General features: G+C 44.7%; 1 protein-coding gene across 5 annotated transcripts in view; it reads right to left on the bottom strand.

Annotated features, from left to right (window-relative positions):
- rims1a (regulating synaptic membrane exocytosis 1a) overlaps window positions 1–21,552 on the bottom strand; it is a 1,446,068-nt gene that overhangs the window by 353,114 nt on the left and 1,071,402 nt on the right. For all 5 annotated transcript variants that reach the window (XM_072498344.1, XM_072498345.1, XM_072498346.1 and 2 more), the window contains exons 14-15: window positions 18,918–19,071; window positions 8,594–8,665 (exon numbers count right to left, since the gene is read on the bottom strand). In XM_072498344.1, the coding sequence (XP_072354445.1) occupies window positions 8,594–8,665; window positions 18,918–19,071 (226 nt within the window). The remainder of the gene's footprint in view (window positions 1–8,593; window positions 8,666–18,917; window positions 19,072–21,552) is intronic.

Raw genomic sequence — 21,552 nt, 5'->3', positions numbered from 1 at the left:
GATGATGTCTTTTATGAGTATTTTGCATCAGTATTCAAGGAGAAGGACATGTTGATTTGTGGTGTCTCAGAGGGATGTGTAAACACTTTAGAACAGGTCATTATTACGAGGGAGGAAGTGTTAGGTGCGTTAAAAACATCAAGGTAGACAAATCCCCAGGGCCAGTTGGCATCTATCCCAGATTACTAAGGGAGGCAAGAGATGAAATCGCTGGGCCTCTGACAGAAATCTTTGTGTCCTCATTGGCCACAGATGAGATCCCAGGGATTGGAGGATAGCCAATGTTGTATCATTATTTAAGAAGGGTTGCAAGGATAATCTGGGTAATTATAGGCCAGTGAACTTGGCATCAGTGTTAGTGAAATTGTTGGGAAAGATTCTCACAGATAGGATCTATGCACATTTGGAAGTGAATGGCCTTATTAGTGACAGGCAGCATGGTTTTGTACGAGGGAGGTCATGTCTCACTAATTTGATTGAATGTTTTGAGGAAGTGACAAAAATGATTGACGAGGGAAGGGCTGTGGATGTTGGCTGCATGGACTTTAGTAAAGCATTTGATAAGGTCCCTCATGGCACTCTGGTGCAAAAGATTAGATCACATGGTGTCAGGGGTGAACTAGCTGGATGGATCCAGAACTGGCTTGGCCATAGAAGACAGAGGGTAGTGGAAGGGTATTTTTACGAATGGAGGTCTGTAACTAGTGGTGTTCCGCAGGGATCGATACTGGGACCTCTGCTCTTGCAATATATATATAAATGACATGGAAGAAAATGATTAGCAAGTTTGCGGATGATACTAAGATTGCAGGAGTTGCGGATAGTGATGAAGATTGTCAGAGAATACAACAGGATATGAATAGGCTGAAAAATTGGGCAGAGAAATAGCAGATGACATTTAACCTGGACAAATGCAAGTTGATGCATTTTGGTAGATCCAATTCAGGTGGGAGCTATAAAATAAATGGCAGAACCATCAGGAGCATAGAGTTACAGAGAGATCTTGGCGTGCAGGTCCTCAGATCCTTAAAAGTTGCAGCATAGGTGGAAATGATGGTGAAGAAAGCATATGGCATGCTTGCCTTCATAGGATGGGGTATCGATTATAAAAGCTCGAAAATTCTGTTACAATTATATAGAACATTGATTAGGCCGCATTTGGAATACCGTGTCCAATTCTGGTCACCACACGACCAGAAGGATGTGGAGGTTTTGGAGATAGGACAGAAAAAGTTTACCAGAATGTTGCCTGGTATGGAGTGTATTAGCTCTGAGGAGAGATTGAATAAACTGGGATTGTTCTCCCTAGAGAGACGGAGGCTGAGGGGCGACCTGATAGAAATTTGTAAAATTATTAGAGGTACAGATAGGGTGAACAGTTGGAGGCTTTTTCCCAGGGCAGAAATGACAATTACAAGGGGGCTGAGGTTCAAGGTGAGGGGGAAAAGGTTCAGTCGAGATGTGCGGGGAAAGGATTTTTTACACAGAGGATGGTGGTGGCCTGGAATGCACTGCCAAGTGAGGTGGTTGAGACAGGTATGTTAGCGACCTTTAAGACTTATCTGGATAGGCTCATGAACAGACGGGGTATAGAACATAGAACATAGAACAATACAGCGCAGTACAGGCCCTTCGGCCCACGATGTTGCACCGAAACAAAAGCCATCTAACCTACACTATGCCATTATCATCCATATGTTTATCCAATAAACTTTTAAATGCCCTCAATGTTGGCGAGTTCACTACTGTAGCAGGTAGGGCATTCCACGGCCTCACTACTCTTTGCGTAAAGAACCTACCTCTGACCTCTGTCCTATATCTATTACCCCTCAGTTTAAAGTTATGTCCCCTCGTGCCAGCCATATCCATCCGCGGGAGAAGGCTCTCACTGTCCACCCTATCCAACCCCCTGATCATTTTGTATGCCTCTATTAAGTCTCCTCTTAACCTTCTTCTCTCCAACGAAAACAACCTCAAGTCCGTCAGCCTTTCCTCATAAGATTTTCCCTCCATACCAGGCAACATCCTGGTAAATCTCCTCTGCACCCGCTCCAAAGCCTCCACGTCCTTCCTATAATGCGGTGACCAGAACTGTACGCAATACTCCAAATGCGGCCGGACCAGAGTTCTGTACAGCTGCAACATGACCTCCCGACTCCGGAACTCAATCCCTCTACCAATAAAGGCCAACACTCCATAGGCCTTCTTCACAACCCTATCAACCTGGGTGGCAACTTTCAGGGATCTATGTACATGGACACCTAGATCCCTCTGCTCAGCCACACTTTCAAGAACTTTACCATTAGCCAAATATTCCGCATTCCTGTTATTCCTTCCAAAGTGAATCACCTCACACTTCTCTACATTAAACTCCATTTGCCACCTCTCAGCCCAGCTCTGCAGCTTATCTATATCCCTCTGTAACCTGCTACATCCTTCCACACTATCGACAACACCACCGACTTTAGTATCGTCTGCAAATTTACTCACCCACCCTTCTGCGCCTTCCTCTAGGTCATTGATAAAAATGACAAACAGCAACGGCCCCAGAACAGATCCTTGTGGTACTCCACTTGTGACTGTACTCCATTCTGAACATTTCCCATCAACCACCACCCTCTGTCTTCTTTCAGCTAGCCAATTTCTGATCCACATCTCTAAATCACCCTCAATCCCCAGCCTCCGTATTTTTTGCAATAGCCTACCGTGGGGAACCTTATCAAACGCTTTGCTGAAATCCATATACACCACATCAACTGCTCTACCCTCGTCTACCTGTTCAGAAGGATACAAGCGGTTGGTCTAGATAGGATACGTGATCGGCACAGGCTTGGAGGGCCGAAACGCCTGTTCCTGTGCTGTATTGTTCTTTGTAAACCAGTCTGCTATATGGGACCTTGTCAAAATCCTTGCTAAAATCCATGTAGACGACATTCACTGAACTACAGCCTCATCAATACTCCTAAAAACATTCAATCAAGTTAGTCAAACACAACCTTGCCTTACCAAATCCACATTGACTGTTGTTGATTCACTCGTGCCTTTCTCAGTCACAGCTTATCCTGTCTCTTAGAATTGATTCCAATAATTTGCCCATTACCAAGATTAGACTGACTGTCCTGTAATTATTTGGTCTATCCCCCGCTCCCTTTTTAAACAAAGGTACAACATTAGCAGTCCTCCAATCCTTCAGCACCTCCCCTGTATCAAGTGAAGATCGGAAAAGGATGGTCAGAGTATTCACTATTGCCTCCCTGGCTTCTTTTAACAGCCTGGGGTACATTTCATCTGGCTTTTGGTGATTTATCCACTTTCAAGGATGCTAATTCTCTTAATACTTCCTCTCTCCAAATGTTTGTCAAAATCAATACTTCACACTCATCCTCCCTAATACAATATCTACATTGCCCCCTCTTTTGTGAAGACAGGAACAAGATAATATTAAGAACCATACCGCATCCTATACTTCTGCACATAGGTTACCTTTTTTGTCTTTTGTGGGCCCTACTCTTTTTTAGTTATCCTTTTGCTCTCAACGCATTGATAAAAACTTCATTGAGTTCACCTTGATTTTGCTGCTAATATTCTTTCATACCATTTGTTTGCCTTCCTAATTTCATTTTTGATTTCACCCCCCGCCCCCCCCCCCCCTTCTCCCATCCATTTTATCCTCCTCTTAGCTTTCTGTAGTATTGAATTCTCGGTGTCTCATATAATTCATAGAATCTACAGTGCAGAAGGAGGCCATTCGGCCCATCGAGTCTGCACCAGCTCATGGAAAGAGCACACGACTCTTCTTCACCCTATCCCCGTAACCCAACAACCCCATCTAACCTAAGGGCAATTTATCATGGCCAATCCACCTAACCTGCACATCTTTGGACTGCGGGAGGAAACCGGAGCACCCGGAGGAAACCCACGCAGACACGGGGACAACGTGCAGACTCCACACAGACAGTGACCCAAGCGGGAATCGAACCTGGGACCCTGGCGCTGTGAAGCCATAGTGCTAATCACTATGCTACCGTGCTGCCCCTGGATTCTCCCGGAATTGGCGGGGCGGCCCGTACTGTCGGCAGGAGCGGCGTGAACCACTCCGGCGTCTGGCCGTCCGGAAGTTGCGGAATCCACCGAACTTCCGGGGGCAAGGCCGGCGCTGGAGGGGTTGGTTCCGTGTCAACAAGCACCGAAGGGCCTCCACCGGCCGGCTCGGGTTGCACAGGACTGCCAGCGTGTCCTGGCACATGCGCAGAACCGTCGCAGTATGCGCAAGGGGGTTTCTTCTTCGCGCCGGCCATGGTGAAGCCTGACAGAGGTCGGCGCGGTGGGCCCCGATCACGGGCCAGGCAACCGCGGGGGGCCCCCTCGAGGCCGGATCCCCCCGCGTTCCCCCGAGGACTCCGCTAGTTGCCCTCCAAGCCAGGTCCCGCCGGGATGGAACATGTTCATTTCACGCCGGCGTGACTGGCCATAAACGGGTGGTCGCTCGGCCCATTCGGGCCCGGAAAATTGCCGTGGGGGGGGGGCTGTCCGACCGGCGCGATCCCCGTCCGAAAACTGGCCCCGGAGAATTCGGCAGCCACCGTCGGAGCAGGATTCACGCCGCCCCACGCCGATTCTCCGACCCGGCGGGGAGTCGGAGAAGCCCGCCCAAGCTTTCTATTTCTGCTTTATCTTACCCTGTATTCTAATGGACATCCAGAGCGCTCAAGATTTGATCCTCCAACTCTTTTTCTTGGTGGGAACATATTAAATGTGAACCCCTTCAATTTCCCCTTCGAATGTCTCTCACTGTTCTGAGACCGAATAATCTTCAAGTACATGTTTCTAGTTCACTTTTGCTAAATCACCCCTCAGCTTAGTAAAAGTATCCTTGCCCCAGTTTAGAACTTTAACTCTTGTTTTATTTTTTCCCTTTTCATAATTATCTAAAAACAAACTGAATTATGATCACTACCACCAAAATTCTCTCTCGCAGCCACTCCTTCTACTTGCCCATCTTTGTTTAAATAAATGCTGTCCTAGTCAGCAACGTCGGCATCTCATGAAGAAGACCAATACAGCACAGGAAAAGGCCCTTCGGCCCTTCAAGCCGGTACTGGTCATGATACCAAAAATCCTCAGCACTTCCTAGTGCCACACCCACTATACCCATCCTATCCATGTGTTTGTTGAGATGATTTTTGAACGCCGTTAATGTATTTGCTTCCACAACCTCCCCTGGCAACGCGTTCCAGGCACTCATCACCCTCTGTGTAAAACCTACCTCGCACATGTCCTCTCAACTTTGCCCCACGGACTTTAAACCTATGCCCCTTGGTGACTGACCCCTCCACCCTGGAAAAGTGCATGCCTATACACTCTATGCATGTCGCTCATAATCTTGTAGACCTGTATCAGGAAACCCTTCAACCTCCGTCGTTCTAATGAAAATAGTCCATGATGAATAATTTTTTTAAATCCCAAAACTAAGTCCAGAACAATGCACTCTCTTTTTGGGTTGACTGCATACTGGCCAGAAATGTTCTCCTGAAATGCATCTTATGAATTCTGTTCCCTCCATTGCTTTCACTCTAAAACTATCCCAGTTAATGTTTGAATGGTTAAAATGCCCGACTATTACTACTCCATTATTTTTGCACTTCTCCGAGACTTGCCTCTTTTTTCCCCTTCTATCTCCCTCTGACAGTTTGACACTCCCAGCAGTGTGACTGCTCCATTATTGTTCCTTAGCTCAATCAATATGGCCCCATTTGTTGATCATTAAGACATATCGACCATCCTCAGTTAGAACTGGGTTTGTTTGACCAAAATTGGCACTCTCTTTTTTATCCTCCTCTCTATCCCATGGGGCGGCACAGTAGCACAGTGGTTAGCAATGCTGCCTCATGGCGCCAGGGACCCAGGTTCAATTCCGGCCTCGGATGCCCGTCTGTGGAGTTTGCACTTTCTCCCAGTCTCTGCATGGGTTTCCTCCGGTTGCTCTGGTTTCGTCCCATAGTCCAAACATGTGCAGGTTAGGTGGGGTTAAATTGCCCCTTAGTGTCCAAAAGGTTATGTGGGGTTACTGGGTTACAGGGGATAGGATGGAGGCGTGGGCTTAAGTAGGGTGCTCTTTCCGAGGGCCGGTGCAGACCCGATGGGCCGAATGGCCTCCTTCTGCACTGTAAATTCTATGATCTGAATACCCTAGGAATTTGAGCTGCCATTCATGTCCTCTTTAAGCCATGTTTCTGTAATAGCTCTGATATCTGTACCCTCGGCTCGTCTGCTTCATTTGCTTCACTCTTTGCTTTGAGCACTGCCTAGTGCCCTTTTTTGTTCGAATTGTTGTTTCCTCGGTCTTCCAGACTCATTGCCTAACCTTGTGAAAAATCTGTCCTTATGTAACATCATGCAACATAAAGTTCAAAGCTTGTTTTCATTGTGGCAAAGAGAAGGTTTTGAGGTTTTGGAATGAAAAAGGAAATGGATAAAGTTGATCCAAGCGTGTTGCTGGGATGCTGAAGGCTTGCAGCAGAAGTCATAAGCAGCACAGGTGTGACAAAATATAAACTTAGAGTTAAAATTTCCAGCTGGTTTTATTCAAAAATAAATCAACTACCATTGGTTAAAAATATCGGGAATGAGAAAATCTATGCTAATATACTGACAAAATTACGAATAAGTTACTAAGAAAGGACACCGAGTGCATATATGAGTTCAAAAGCATTTCAATGGTTTTCTAGAGACTAAAAGAATAAGGACATGATGATAAGTTAGGCCTTGCTTGTCGGTACATTTCATTCCTTTTCAATGCAGGGTGCAGGCCCTATCCATAATCTTTTATCTGATGAACCTTAATCGGCATTGCTGTTATACACTGAGGTGATGTTCACAGTCAAAGTTGCATTGGAGTTGCAGAGAAACAGCACCTGCTGTCTTCCACCTCCCAATGATGACCTATCAAACAGTCTAGAGAACGGGATGGCACGATGAAATGGAACAAAATCCTTCATATTGCAATTAAGGATAAAAAGAACCAGACAGCGAGAAACAATTTGTATTTGAGTAATCTTCGTGTTCTTTAATCCAAAGCTCATTTCTTTATATTGTATGTAACTTTTGAATTGTAGTTAAGTATCAAGATTTTAAGCTGTAACCAAATAATGTACATCCGATTGGTAATCCAAACGTTATCCAGAAACTTCGAGACTACTGTTTTGGTTTGAGGCGTACAGCTACTTTGCTTCCTCTCCTGATATGGGAACCCACATTGTTGGGCATTATCTTCTAATTTGTGTCATGCATAGAAACATAGAAAATAGAAGCAGGAAGACGCCATTTGGCCCTTTGAGCCTGCTCCACCATTCATTATGACCATGGTTGATCATCAAGTTCAATACCCTGATCCCGCCTTCTCCCCAGACCACTTGATCACTTTAGCCCCAAGACTTAAATCTAATTCCTTCTTAAAATTACACATTTTCGCCTCAACTATCTTTTGTGGCAGCAAATTCCACAGAATTCTGGATGAAGAAATGATTGCGTAAATGATTGAATAAATTTTGTAGTAAAAGGCAAACTAATATGCAGATAGTAGTAAACATTTTGCTTAATTTCCAAAATACTGCCTCTGATAAAAACTAAATCAAATTAATTGTTTTCTTATCACAAGCATTTTTTTGACTTTTGAAGGCTTTGCTCAGAAATGCTGCAAATTCAAGAAAAAACAATCCGCAAATGAGAAAGCTAATCAATCATACCTCTTTAAAGTTCAGAACTTCTTGAACAAGATCAATTTAGCTGCACCTCCCAAATTAAGTTATTCTAGATCATTGTGTTCAGAGGCATTTTGACTTTGAGGTCATTTTGCAATGGAACCTCATAGGGTGGGAGTGCAAATCACAAAATCCGTGCTGTTGCCCCATATCCAAACATGTCCTTCTCTAGCAAGTTGCCACATCTCAAGCACAGCCTTGCAAACTTACAGCCACATTCCATGTGATGACCTATATGTCTACAAATAACAAAAGAACCCGAGTTGCTTCTTGCACATAAACCTCAATAACAGAAAAAACGAAAGATAATTTTTGCATAATTCACATGTGAGTTTGTTAAGCAACTGTGTTAAAACAGTTTTGAAATAGTTTAGCTGAATTTCTTTCAGAATCTACCTGTACCATATACAGATAGCGTCAATTCAATATATATGATATTCTTTCATCAATCCAAGCTAATCAAAAAATCTTGATCCAAGATATTTTATGCGGTGTTTTGCTTTGACATTTTGGAATCCAAAATACAAACCTCAAATGTGTTCAGCAAAATTATGCATCATGCATAAACTGTGCACCTTTAAATAGGTTTTTAAACAGTGAAACAAACTTCATCTTCAAAGAGTCAGATACATTTTGAATAGGTATGATTTAGAGAATAAATGTAATTGCTATTAACTATCGATCAATCAAGTTGTGCCTTTGTATACAGTTCATTTTAATATTTGTGATAGCTGGCAGATTGGAAATGTATCTGACATCCGGCTAGAGCCCCATACTAAAAGCAATTTCTAAATAGCATTCATAGATTAGGGTATGTTCCGCCACCCACCCACCTGACAAGACCACTCCAATACCATCATCAACATCATAATCTGAGAAGTCACTATCACTGATTCGGTGAGATCCTAGGTAATGATGGAACAAACAGACAAAGCAGCTATGCGTGTGGGCTCATTAACACTTGTGGAAAAATCTTCAATCAGAAATGTTTTATTTATAACATATAGATGAGCCAGAGAACAAGCAACCTAGAAAATTAAAATTGGTGAGGAAATCTATATTTTTATCAACACAGTTTTAATTGTCTTCTCTGCAAAAAAAAAGGGTAGATCAGTTTATACAAGTGAACTCGTCATGGAGTGACGAGCCATTAACTAATGTCAGACATACTATACGTGGCGGACCCGGCGGAGGGGATGCCAGAAATAATGCGGATACTTGGGGAGTTTGGGGATTTTTCAGGGTATAAATTGAACATGGGGAAAAGTGAGTTGTTTGTGGTGCATCCAGGGGAGCAGAGTAGAGAAATAGAGGACCTACCGTTGAGGAAGGTAACAAGGGACTTTCGTTACCTGGGGATCCAGATAGCTAAGAATTGGGGCACATTGCATAGGTTAAATTTAACGCGGTTGGTGGAACAGATGGAGGAGGATTTCAAGAGATGGGATATGGTATCCCTGTCAATGGCAGGGAGGGTGCAGGCGGTTAAGATGGTGGTCCTCCCGAGATTCCTCTTTGTGTTTCAGTGCCTCCCGGTGGTGATCACGAAGGCTTTTTTAAAAAGGATTGAAAAGAGCATCATGGGTTTTGTGTGGGCCGGGAAGACCCCGAGAGTGAGGAAGGGATTCTTACAGCGTAGCAGGGATAGGGGGGGGCTGGCACTACCGAGCCTAAGTGAGTATTATTGGGCCGCTAATATTTCAATGGTGAGTAAGTGGATGGGCGAGGAGGAGGGAGCGGCGTGGAAGAGATTAGAGAGGGCGTCCTGTAGGGGGACTAGCCTACAGGCTATGGTGACAGCCCCATTGCCGTTCTCACCGAGGAACTACACCACAAGCCCGGTGGTGGTGGCTACACTGAAGATTTGGGGACAGTGGAGACGGCATAGGGGAAAGACTGGAGCCTTGGGGGGGTCCCCGATAAGAAACAACCATAGGTTTGCCCCGGGGGGAATGGATGGGGGATATGGAATGTGGCAAAGAGCAGGAATAACGCAACTGAAAGATCTGTTTGTGGATGGGAAGTTCGCGAGTCTGGGAGCGCTGACCGAGAAATATGGGTTGCCCCAAGGGAATGCATTCAGGTATATGCAACTGAGGGCTTTTGCGAGGCAACAGGTGAGGGAATTCCCGCAGCTCCCGACACAAGAGGTGCAGGACAGAGTGATCTCAAAGACATGGGTGGGGGATGGTAAGGTGTCAGATATATATAGAGAAATGAGGGACGAAGGGGAGACTATGGTAGATGAACTAAAAGGGAAATGGGAAGAAGAGCTGGGGGAGGAGATCGAGGAGGGGCTGTGGGCAGATGCCCTAAGCAGGGTAAACTCGTCGTCCTCGTGTGCCAGGCTAAGCCTGATTCAGTTTAAGGTATTACACAGGGCACATATGACTGGAGCACGGCTCAGTAAATTTTTTGGGGTGGAGGATAGGTGTGCGAGGTGCTCGAGAAGCCCAGCGAATCATACCCATATGTTTTGGTCATGCCCGGCACTACAGGGGTTTTGGATGGGGGTGACAAAGGTGCTTTCAAAAGTAGTAGGAGTCCGGGTTGAACCAAGCTGGGGGTTGGCTATATTTGGGGTTGCACAAGAGCCGGGAGTGCAGGAGGCGAGAGAGGCCGATGTTTTGGCCTTTGCGTCCCTAGTAGCCCGGCGCAGGATATTGCTAATGTGGAAAGAAGCCAAGCCCCCGGGGGTGGAGACTTGGATAAATGACATGGCGGGGTTTATAAAGCTAGAGCGGATTAAGTTCGTCCTAAGGGGGTCGGCTCAAGGGTTCACCAGGCGGTGGCAACCGTTCGTCGAATACCTCGCAGAAAGATAGACGGAATGGGAAAAAGAAGGCAGCAGCAGCAGCCCAGGATCGGGGGGAGGGGTGGGGGGGGGGGGGGGGGGGGAGGAGGAACCAGAAGGACTCTCAGGGTTGTTAATATATACTGTATAGTATGTATAGGTCGTTGCTACAGATAATTATATATTGGACTGTTAAATTATATTTTTGGAGAGTGTTACTTGTGACAAGGCAGTTGCCAATTAGGGCTAGTTTTCATTTTTGTTATTTATTATTTATTCATTTTTTGTTTATAAAATAGGTCATTGTTATTTGTGTTGTTATAATATTGTGTAAAGGATGCACAATGTACTGTGTTGGTTGACCAAAAATTTTCAATAAAATATTTAATAAAAAAAAACTAATGTCAGACATGTCCCTGTGGTTCAGAAGGGAAGGGGGGAGAGCAGGAGAGCATTAGTTATTGGATACTCTATAGTTAGAGGTACAGATAGGCAGTTCTGTGGCAACGATAGAGGCTCACGGTTGGTGTGTTGCCCCCCGGGTGCCTTCAAGGTCCGTGATGTCTTTGATCGTGTTTTCAGGATCCTTAAGGGAGAGGGGGAGCAGCTACAAGTTGTGGTACACATCAGTACCAACGACATAGGTAGGAAAAGGGAGGGGGATGTAAAACAGGAATTCAGGGAGCTAGGGTGGAAGCTGAGAGCCAGGACAGACCGTGTTGTCATCTCTGGTTTGCTGCCAGTGCCACGTGCTAGCGAGGTGAGGAACAGGGAGAGAGTGCAGTTAAACACGTGGCTACAGGGATGGTGTAGGAGGGAGGGTTTCAGTTACTTAGATAATTGGAGCACATCCTGGGGAAGGTGGGACCTGTAGAAACAGGATGGGTTACACCTGAAACAGAGGGGCACCAATATCCTGGGAGGGAAATTTGCTACAGCTCTTCAGGGGCGTTTAAACTAATTTGGCAGGGGATGGGAAACTGATTTGTAGTCCAGAAGATAGCATTGCTGGAGTTCAGGAAGTTGAGGGTAGTGCAGTACTGAGGAAGGTACCAAGGTCACAAGAATGGACCTGCAGGCATGAAGGTGGTTTGAAGCGTGTCTACTTCAATGCGAGGAGCATCAGGAATAAGGTTGGTGAGCTTGAAGCATGGATTGGTATCTGGGACTACGATATTGTGGCCATTACGGAGACGTGCAGAGAACAGGGGCAGGAATAGTTGTTGGAAGTTCCGGAGTTTAGATGTTTCAGTAAGATTAGGGAAGGTGGAAAAAGAGGTGGAGGCGTAGCATTGTTAATCAAGGATAGTATAATGGCTGCAGAAAGGCAGTTTTAGGAGGAACTGTCTACTGAGGTAGTGTGGGCTGAAGTTAGAAATAGGAAAGGAGCGGTCACTTTATTAGGAATTTTCTAAGGCCCCCAAACAGTAACAGAGATGTGGAGGAAAAGATTGCAATGCAGATTTTGGATAGGTGCGGTAGTCACAGGGTAGTTGGCATGGGTGACTTTAACTTTCCAAATATTGATTGGAACCACTATAATTCGAATAGTTTGGATGGGGCTGTTTTTATCCAGTGTGTGCAGGAGGGTTTCCTCACACAATATATGGATAGACCAACAAGAGGCGGGGCCACATTGGATTTGGTACTGGGTAATGAACCAGGCCAAGTGTTAGATTTGCTTGTGGGAGAGCACTTTGGAGATAGTGACCACAATTCGGTGACTTTCACTACAGCAATGGGGAGGGATAGGAACATATGGGAGAGCATGGTTTATAACTGGGGGAAGGATAATTACGATGCGATTAGGCAAGAATTGGGGAGCATAAGATGGAAGCAGGATCTGTCAGGGATAGGCACAATTGAGATGTGGAGCTTGTTCAAGGAGCAAATACTGTGTGTCCTTGATATGTATGTCCCTGTCAGGCAGGGAGGAAATGGTCGAGTGAGGGAACCATGGTTTACAAAAGAGTGTGAATGTCTTGTCAAGAGGAAGAAGGGGGCCTATGTAAGGATGAGAAAACAAGGTTCAGTTAGGGCACTTCAGGGATACAAAATAGCTAAGAAGGAGCTCAAGAAATGGCTTAGGAGAGCGAGGAGGGGGCATGATAAGTCCTTGGCGGGTAGGATTAAGGAAAACCCCAAGGTTTTTTAAACTTATGTGAGGAATAAAAGAATGACCAAGGTGAAGTTAGGGCCGGTCAAGGACAGTCGTGGGAACATGTGCAGGGAGTCTGAAGATATAGGAGAGGCCCTAAATGAATACTTTTCTTCAGTGTTCACAAAGGAGAGGGGCCATGTTGTTGAGGAGGATAGTGCGATACAGGCTGGTAGGCTGGAGGAGGTAGATATTCGGAAGGAAGATGTGTTAGAAATTTTGAGAAGCCTGAGAATAGATAAGTCCCCTGGGCCTGATGGGATATATCCTAGGATTCTTTGGGAGGCGAGGAATGAGATTGCAGAGCCTTTGGCTTTGATCTTTATGTCCTCACTGTCTACAGGAATAGTGTCAGAAGGCTGGAGAGAGGCGAATGTTGTCCCCTTGTTCAAGAAAGGGAACAGGTATAACCCTGGGAATTATAGGCCGGTTAGTCTCACTTCGGTCATCGGTAAATTATTGGAAAGGGTCCTGAGGGTTAGGATTTATGATCATTTGGAAAGATACAGCTTAATCCAGGATAGTCAGCACGGATTTGTGAGGAGTAAGTCTTGCCTCACAAGTTTGATTGTATTCTTTGAGGAGGTAACTAAGTACATAGATGAAGGTAGAGAAGTTGATGTCATCGTCTACATGGATTTTAATAAGGCGTTTGATAAGGTGCCCCATGGTCGGCTCATGCAGAAAGTAAGGAGGCATGGCATGGAGGGAAATTTGGCCGATTGGATCAGTAACTGGCTATCACATAGAAGACAGAGGGTGGTGGCAGATGGTAAATTTTCATCCTGGAGCCCAGTCACCAGCGGTGTACCACAGGGATCAGTGCTGGGTCCTCTGCTATTTGTGATTTTTATCAATGACTTGGATGATGGAGTTGAAGGTTGGGTTACTAAATTTGCTGATGACACCAAGATTGGTGGAGTAGTGGATAATGTGGAGCGCTGTTGTAGGCTGCAAAGAGACATTGATAGGACACAGAGCTGGAGTGAAAAGTGGCAGATGGAATTTAACCCTGATAAGTGTGAGGTGATTCATTTTGGTAGGACAAATTTGAATGCGGATTACAGGGTTAACGGCAGGGTTCTGAAGAATGTGGAGGAGCAGAGAGATCTTGGAGTTCATGTCCATAGATTTCTGAAAGTTGCCACCCAAATAGATAGGGCCATGAAGAAAGCCTATAGTGTGTTAGTATTTATTAACAGGGGGACTGAGTTTAAGAGCCGTGAGGTTATGTTGCAACTGTACAAGACCTTGGTTCAACCACATTTGGAGTATTGTGTGCAGTTCTGGTCACCTCATTATAGGCAGGATGTGGAAGCATTGGAAAGGGTGCAAAGGCGATTTACGAGGATGCTGCCTGGATTGGAGGGTTGGTCTTATGAGGAAAGGTTGAGGGAGCTAGGGTTTTCTCATTGGAGCGAAGGAGGATGAGCGGTGACTTAATTGAGGTGTATAAGATGATCAGAGGGATAGATAGAGTGGACGTTCAGCGACTTTTTCCTCGGGTGTATGTAACTGTTGCAAGGGGGCATAACTATAAGGTTCATGGTGGAAGATATAGGAGGGATGTCAGAGGTAGATTCTTTACTCAGAGAGTGGTTGGGGCGTGGAACGCACTCCCAGCTATGGTAGTAGAGTCGGACACTTCAGGAACTTTCAAGCGGTTATTGGATAGGCATATGGAGTGCACTATAATGATTGGGAGTAGGTTGATTTGATCTTAGTTTCAGACTAGTTTGGCACAACATCGTGGGCCGAAGGGCCTGTACTGTGCTGTACAGTTCTATATGTTTTATGACCTCAAGGGGAGGTCCTGTTTGACAAATCTGTTAGAATTCTTTGAGGAGGTAACAAGGAAGTTAGACAAAGGAGAACCAGTGGACGTGATTTATTTAGATTTACAGAAGGCCTTTGACAAGGGGCCGCATAGGAGACTGGTACATAAGTTAAGAGCCCAGGATGTTAAGGGTAATATCCGGGCATGGATAGAGGATTGGCTGACTGGCAGAAGGCAGTGAGTGGGGTTAAAGGGTTCTTTTTCAGGATGGCAGCCGGTGACTAGTGGTGTGCCTCAGGGGTCTGTGCTGGAACCACAACTTTTCACAATATATATTAATGATCTGGAAGAAGGAACTGAAGGCACTGTTGCTAAGTTTGCAGATGATGCAAAGATCTGTAGAAGGACAGGTAGTATTGGGGAAGCAGGTGGGCTGCAGAAGGACTTGGACAGGCGAGGGGAATGGGCAAAGAAGTGGCAGGTGGAAAACAATGTTGAAAAGTGTGAGGTTATGTATTTTGAACATACAGTGCAGAAGGAGGCCATTCGGCCCATCAAGTCTGCACCAAACCACTTAAGCCCTCACTTGCACCCTATCCCCGTAACCCAATAACCCCTCCTACCCTTTTTGGACATTAAGGGCAATTTTGCATGGCCAATCCACCTAACCCGCACATCTTTGGACTGTGGGAGGAAACCGGAGCACCCGGAGGAAACCCACGCAGACACGAGGAGAACGTGCAGAATCTGCACAGACAGTGACCAAGCGGGGAATCGAACCTGGGACACTGGTGCTGTGAAGCCACAGTGCTAACCACTTGTGCTACCGTGCTGCCCAACATTAGTTAATGACATTGGAAGAAGGAATTAAGGCATAGACTATTTTCTAAATGGGGAAATACTTAGGAAATCAGAAGCACAAAGGGACTTGGGAGTCCTTCTTCAAGATTCTCTTAAGGTTAATGTGCAGGTTCAGTCGGCAGTTCGGAAGGCAAATGCAATGTTAGCATTCATGTCGAGAGGGCTAGAATACAAGACCAGGGATGTACTTCTGAGGCTATATCGGCTCTGGTCAGACCCCATTTGGAGTATTGTGAGCAATTCTGGGCTGCGTATCTAAGGAAGGATGTGCTGGCTTTGGAAAGGGTCCAGAGGAGGTTCTCAAGGACAATCCCTGGAATGAAGAACTTGTCGTATGAGGAACGGTTGATTACTCTGGGTCTGTACTCGTTGGAGTTCAGCAGGATGAGGATGGATCTTATTTAAACTTACAGAATACTGCAAGGCCTGGATAGAGTGGACATGGAGAGCACTTGTAGGAAAAGTTTCCACTTGCAGACTAAGTGACAATCCTTTAAAACGAGATGAGGAGAAATGTCTTCAGCCAGGGGGTGGTGAATCTGTGGATCTTTGCCGCAGAAGGCTGTGGTGGCCAAATCACTGAGTGTCTTTGAAACAGAGATAGATAAGTTCTTGATTAATAAGGGGATCAGGGGTTATGGGGAGAAGGCAGGAGAATGGAGATGAGAAAAATATCAGCCATGATTGAATGGAGGTGCAGACACGATGGGCTGAGTGGCCTAATTCTGCTCCTATGTCCGATGGTCTTATGGTTTGTACGGAGTAGGCGAGCCATTAACTAATGTTTGTAAGGAGCGGACGAGCCATTAACTAATGTTTATATGGAGTGGACGACCCATTAACTAATGTTTATAGGGAGTGGATGAGCCATTAATTAATGTTTATAGGGAGTGGACGAGCCATTAACTAATGTTTATACCAGAGCGGACAAGCCATTAACTAATGTTTGTACAAATGGAAATGTCATTAACGAATGTTTTTTCGGATTGGGCACATAATTAATGTTTATATGGAATGGATAGTAGACAAGCCATTAACTAATCAAGGTATTTTCTTTCAGTTTCCTAAAAACAAGAACTAAACTATGATGAATGCAAGAAATTGTTATATATTATATTTCATATTTGTGGCAGTAATATTATTAAAAACCCTAGTTTAAAATACATACAAGCCACTGTGTCTACTAAAACTGTAATTATAGTGTTGGAAAAGTGAGGGAATAATTGATTCTAACCATTTACTTGTTTACATAGTGTTGGCTCATGGAATATTGCTCAGAGAAAGGAGGTCCCTGGGACCTGGATCATTTATGAGCAGTGGGAGTCTGGGATATTTATGCAGAGGGCAGTGGGAGTCTGGGATATTTTTTACAGAGGGCAGTGGGAGTCTGGGATATTTATACAGAGGGCAGTGGGAGTCTGGGATATTTATTCAGAGGGCAGTGGGAGTCTGGGATATTTATACAGAGGGCAGTGGGAGTCTGGAATTTTTATACAGAGGGCAGTGGGAGTCTGGAATTTTTATACAGAGGGCAGTATGAGACTGGAATTTTTATACAGAGGGCAGTGGGAGTCTGGGATATTTATGCAGAGGGCAGTGGGAGTCTGGGATATTTATACAGAGGGCAGTGGGAGTCTGGGATATTTATACAGAGGGCAGTGGGAGTCTGGAATTTTTATACAGAGGGCAGTGGGAGTCTGGAATTTTTATATAGCAGGCAGTATGAGACTGGAATTTTTATACAGAGGGCAGTGGGAGTCTGGGATATTTCTACAGAGGGCAGTGGGAGTCTGGAATTTTTACACCAAGGGCAGTGGGAGTCTGGATTTTTTATGCAGAGGGCAGTGGGAGTTTGGGATATTTATACAGAGGGCAGTGGGAGTCTGGGATATTTATACAGAGGGCAGTGGGAGTCTGGAATTTTTATACAGAGGGCAGTGGGAGTCTGGAATTTTTATACAGAGGGCAGTGGGAGTCTGGAATATTTATACAGAGGGCAGTGGGAGTCTGGGATATTTATGCAGAGGGCAGTGGGAGTCATGAATTTTTATACAGAGGGCAGTGGGAGTCTGGAATTTTTACATCGAGGGCAGTGGGAGTCTGGAATTTTTATGCAGAGGGCAGTGGGTGTCTGGGATATTTATGCAGAGGGCAGTGGGTGTCTGGGATATTTATACAGAGGGCAGTGGGAGTCTGGGATATGTGGGAGTCTGGGATATTTATGCAGAGGGCAGTGGGAGTCTGGGATATTTATACAGAGGGCAGTGGGAGTCTGGAATTTGTACACCGAGGGCAGTGGGAGTCTGGAATTTTTACGCAGAGGGCAGTATGAGACTGGAATTTTTATACAGAGGGCAGTGGGAGTCTGGGATATTTATACAGAGGGCAGTGGGGGTCTGGGATATTTATACAGAGGGCAGTGGGAGTCTGGAATTTTTATACAGGCGGCAGTGGGAGTCTGGGATATTTATACAGAGGGCAGTGGGAGTCTGGAATTTTTATACAGAGGGCAGTGGGAGTCTGGAATTTGCTGCCCGAGTTGGTGGTGGAGGCAGAGACCCGAAACCCTTTTAAAAAGTACCTGGATCTGCACCTTAAGTGCTGTAAACTCCAGGTCTATGGACCGGGTGCAGGAAGGGTGGATTTGAAAGGGATCTGGCTGCCCTGAGGCTGGCCTGGACAAGATGGGCCGAATGGCTGTGCTGTAACTTTTCTATGATGCTCATGCCTTTAGTATAAAATGGGTAATTAGAAAGCATGCAGAGGCAGGTTGAACCATTTTGACTTATTGGATAAAGCTGAGATTAGTCAGCAGATTCAGGAAAGTGTTAAATAACTGGCTGGATTCCTTTCACATGGTCAGCAATCAGGTTGATGTATGCTTGGATTTTCTAAAAATCAAGATGATTTGAAGTGGGCAATTAATGCAAAAAGTTAAGAAAATAAACACATGGCATTAAGGGGCTTTAACACATTGACAATTGTACTTATTAGTTCAATATGTGACATATACATTTATTAACTGCTTGACTTTAGTCCTCCTAAGTTAAGAACGGGTATTTAATTGCTTTATAAAATAACAAACAGAATTTAAGTAGTAAAATAGGTTGTGAAATCACACAAGTGAACATGTACTCAGCATTCGTGTGAAAGTATTCACTCTGTTCCTTAACGGAACTTTAACCCAATTATTTTAAGTAGGTTAGATCCACTGTTAAAATAGTCAAGAGAAGAACTGCAGATGAACATATGAAGTGTGAACATATGAAGAGTTAACCAGTTGTATAACTTTAAGGGCTAAGTCTTCTCTTGTGCCTCCTAAGTTAACAGTTCTTAAAACATTACAAATTAATAAAAACAATATTCCTGATTAGGAAAGAGAAAGCTTCATTTTGAGAACATTCTATTGCTAAAATATAAATTACATTCTATTTTATACAGTGATTTCAACATACGTCACAATCAACTTATTCCACAATCAATAAATGAATGGGTATCTGTTATGTTGTGGATTTACTTCAGAATGTAGCCTGGTGGATGAAAAAACAAAAATGATCAATAACCTACTTTGTAGTCTTTTACTGGGACTTTCTCCATGAACATGTCGCCGTGGCATGTAGGGTGATGGCTGAGGCAGAGGTAGTGATGATACATCATGTGTCTGAAGTTTGTACCAGTGTGGTTCGTCATCAAGCAATGCCGTCTCCAGCTCTATAAGGATCTGCAAAAGTACAACAATGTCATCTACACCAGTATAAAATGCTGCAGATAAACAACTGGCAGGAATCTGGGTAAACATCTGATTCAGTGTGATGGAGATAAGATGCAAGACTATCAATGAAACTAAAAGTAGATATCAATTTCATTGTTGGTAGCCTGATAGCTGACAAAACTATTACCAAAAGGTTACTTAGCCCTTTACCGCACTTTCCCCATGAACATGCTGTCATGGCATATAGGGTGAAGGCCAGCACAGCCGGCCACGGTCAAGCTCCCAAGGTGTTGGCAGGTTACCAAGAAAGACCACATGAGGATATGGGCCCTTTGGGAATTTATAACCTCGAAGAAATAATAACAACTATCTTGATCATACAAACATCCTCCCTGCCTTGGTATCCACTGTTTAAGTTTCGTTTTAGGACTAGACCACAAAACCCGAGGCCAACACTCCAGTGCAGTACTGAGGGAATACTGCACTGTTAGAGGTGCTGTCTGTTAAATGCAGGATGGCCAAGTGCCGCGGATCCACCTGGTCTGTCCTGTAATTTGACTTTCTATCCTGTATCCTAGGTCAGGCCCTCTCGGGGCATGTTCTACCCCAGACTTCACCTATATTTACATTTTCTGCATCTATACATCCCCACTCTGCTGCTGCACATATACAGACTTTAGCCCACACAGCCAAGAAGCACCGAGGAAGCACTGGCCAGCATTCTCCTCAGAGTTGTTCAGCTTTGGCAGATGTGGTTTGGGACTGTCTAGTGGGTGTCCGGGATAGGTGCAGTCCCAAAAGTGGAGGTCAAGGTGAGCTTGCAGTCTCATACACAAGGCCAAGACATGATTACACCCACGCCTTCCCATGTGCTCCCATGGACGTGCCAGCCCCCGACCTGCTCATGCTCCAATGATCACGCCAGCACCCCTGACCTCCAGCACCTCCTTCGCCAACCACCCCTGCCCACCACCAAGTCCTCCCAGGGTATTATTATCATAGATTATCATAGAATTTATCATAGAATTTAAAGTGCAGAAGGAGGCCATTTGGCCCATCGAGTCTGCACCGGCTCTTGGAAAGAGCACCCGACCCAAGGTCAACACCTCCACCCTATCTCCATAACCCAGTAACCCCACCCAACACTAAGGGCAATTATGGACACTAAGGGCAATTTATCATGGCCAATCCACCTAACCTTCACATCTTTGGACTGTGGGAGGAAACCGGAGCACCCGGAGGAAACCCACGCACACACGGGGAGAACGTGCAGACTCCGCACAGACAGTGACCCAAGCCGGAATCGAACCTGGGACCCTGGAGCTGTGAAGCAGTTGTGCTCACCACAATGCTACCGTGCTGCCCTAAGCACCCACCATGACAAAATGTGTTACGATCCCACCTGATCTTACTACAGGGCAGGTCAGATCCCAGCTTGATAGAGGCTAACAATTTTTATTTAGAGATGTGAATGAACAAAGTCACAGAACTGGCAATTAATTTTCAACAGAAGAATAAAACATTTATTGAATAAGAAAGATTACCTATAATACACTACTCCTTCACCCCAGCTATATCTTTACAGATATATATAGATTTGTAAGGATATCAAAAGTAACAAAATGTATCTAATACTCGAATGTTCGCAGTTAGTACACAGCCCATACAAACCAAAAGGTGAAATGTGGTCAGACACACTACACTCTGAAACTAAGTAACAGATGTCACCCAAAACAACTTGTGTGGATTTCACATCAAATCTCCCCAGATGCTTGTCACACTGTGAGCCAACTGGTCTCACTGGCACTCTGGTTTTCAAACGGGTGTTTCCAAACTCCACTCTTGAAGAACACACTTTGGAACTTTCTTTCAAACAAAGCTTCCTCTCTGATGCCTTCACCAAGGATGCACATCCAGTATTTCAGCATTCCTCTGCCCTGTAACACCATATGTATTGAAGCATTCACACCATCTCTTAGATACCCAGCCACGCCAACAGAATACCAGTGCTTCACTAATTTCTGTTATTTAGCTTCTGGGACTTGCTTTCTGCATACCTGCATTATCCTGCCTGCACTGGCAGTTCTGTTGAAAGCTTCTTGCTTACCTGGTTCCAGAGTAAATCAAATAGTTCTGCTTTTCAGTGTGGGCCTCTACTTGCTAAGCCTTTTATAAAAGCCTGTAATTGCTTTTACATCCTAAAAACTCAATTTCAATTTAAAGTGAAATGCAAAAAAAAACGACATGCAGACACGTTTGTTTACTATGAAGTTAAATGAAGTTTTAAACTTTTTAAACAGCAAACACAGAAATACAAATTAAGCTTAAGCATGTATCTTGTTCCCATTATACACAATAAATATATAAATTGTTTAAACTTTCTTTATCGCCTAACAAGTGATCCTTAATGTTTTTGCCCAGCATTAGTCATGCTGGTCAAATGAGATGTTATATTGTAGCCATCTGGGATGGCCACTTACAACAAGCAAC

This window comes from Scyliorhinus torazame, chromosome 4 (genome assembly GCF_047496885.1).
Source record: "Scyliorhinus torazame isolate Kashiwa2021f chromosome 4, sScyTor2.1, whole genome shotgun sequence".
Lineage (NCBI taxonomy): Eukaryota > Metazoa > Chordata > Chondrichthyes > Carcharhiniformes > Scyliorhinidae > Scyliorhinus > Scyliorhinus torazame.
Note: the sequence above shows the minus strand (reverse complement) of the source record. Positions and strands in the feature narration are given on the sequence as shown.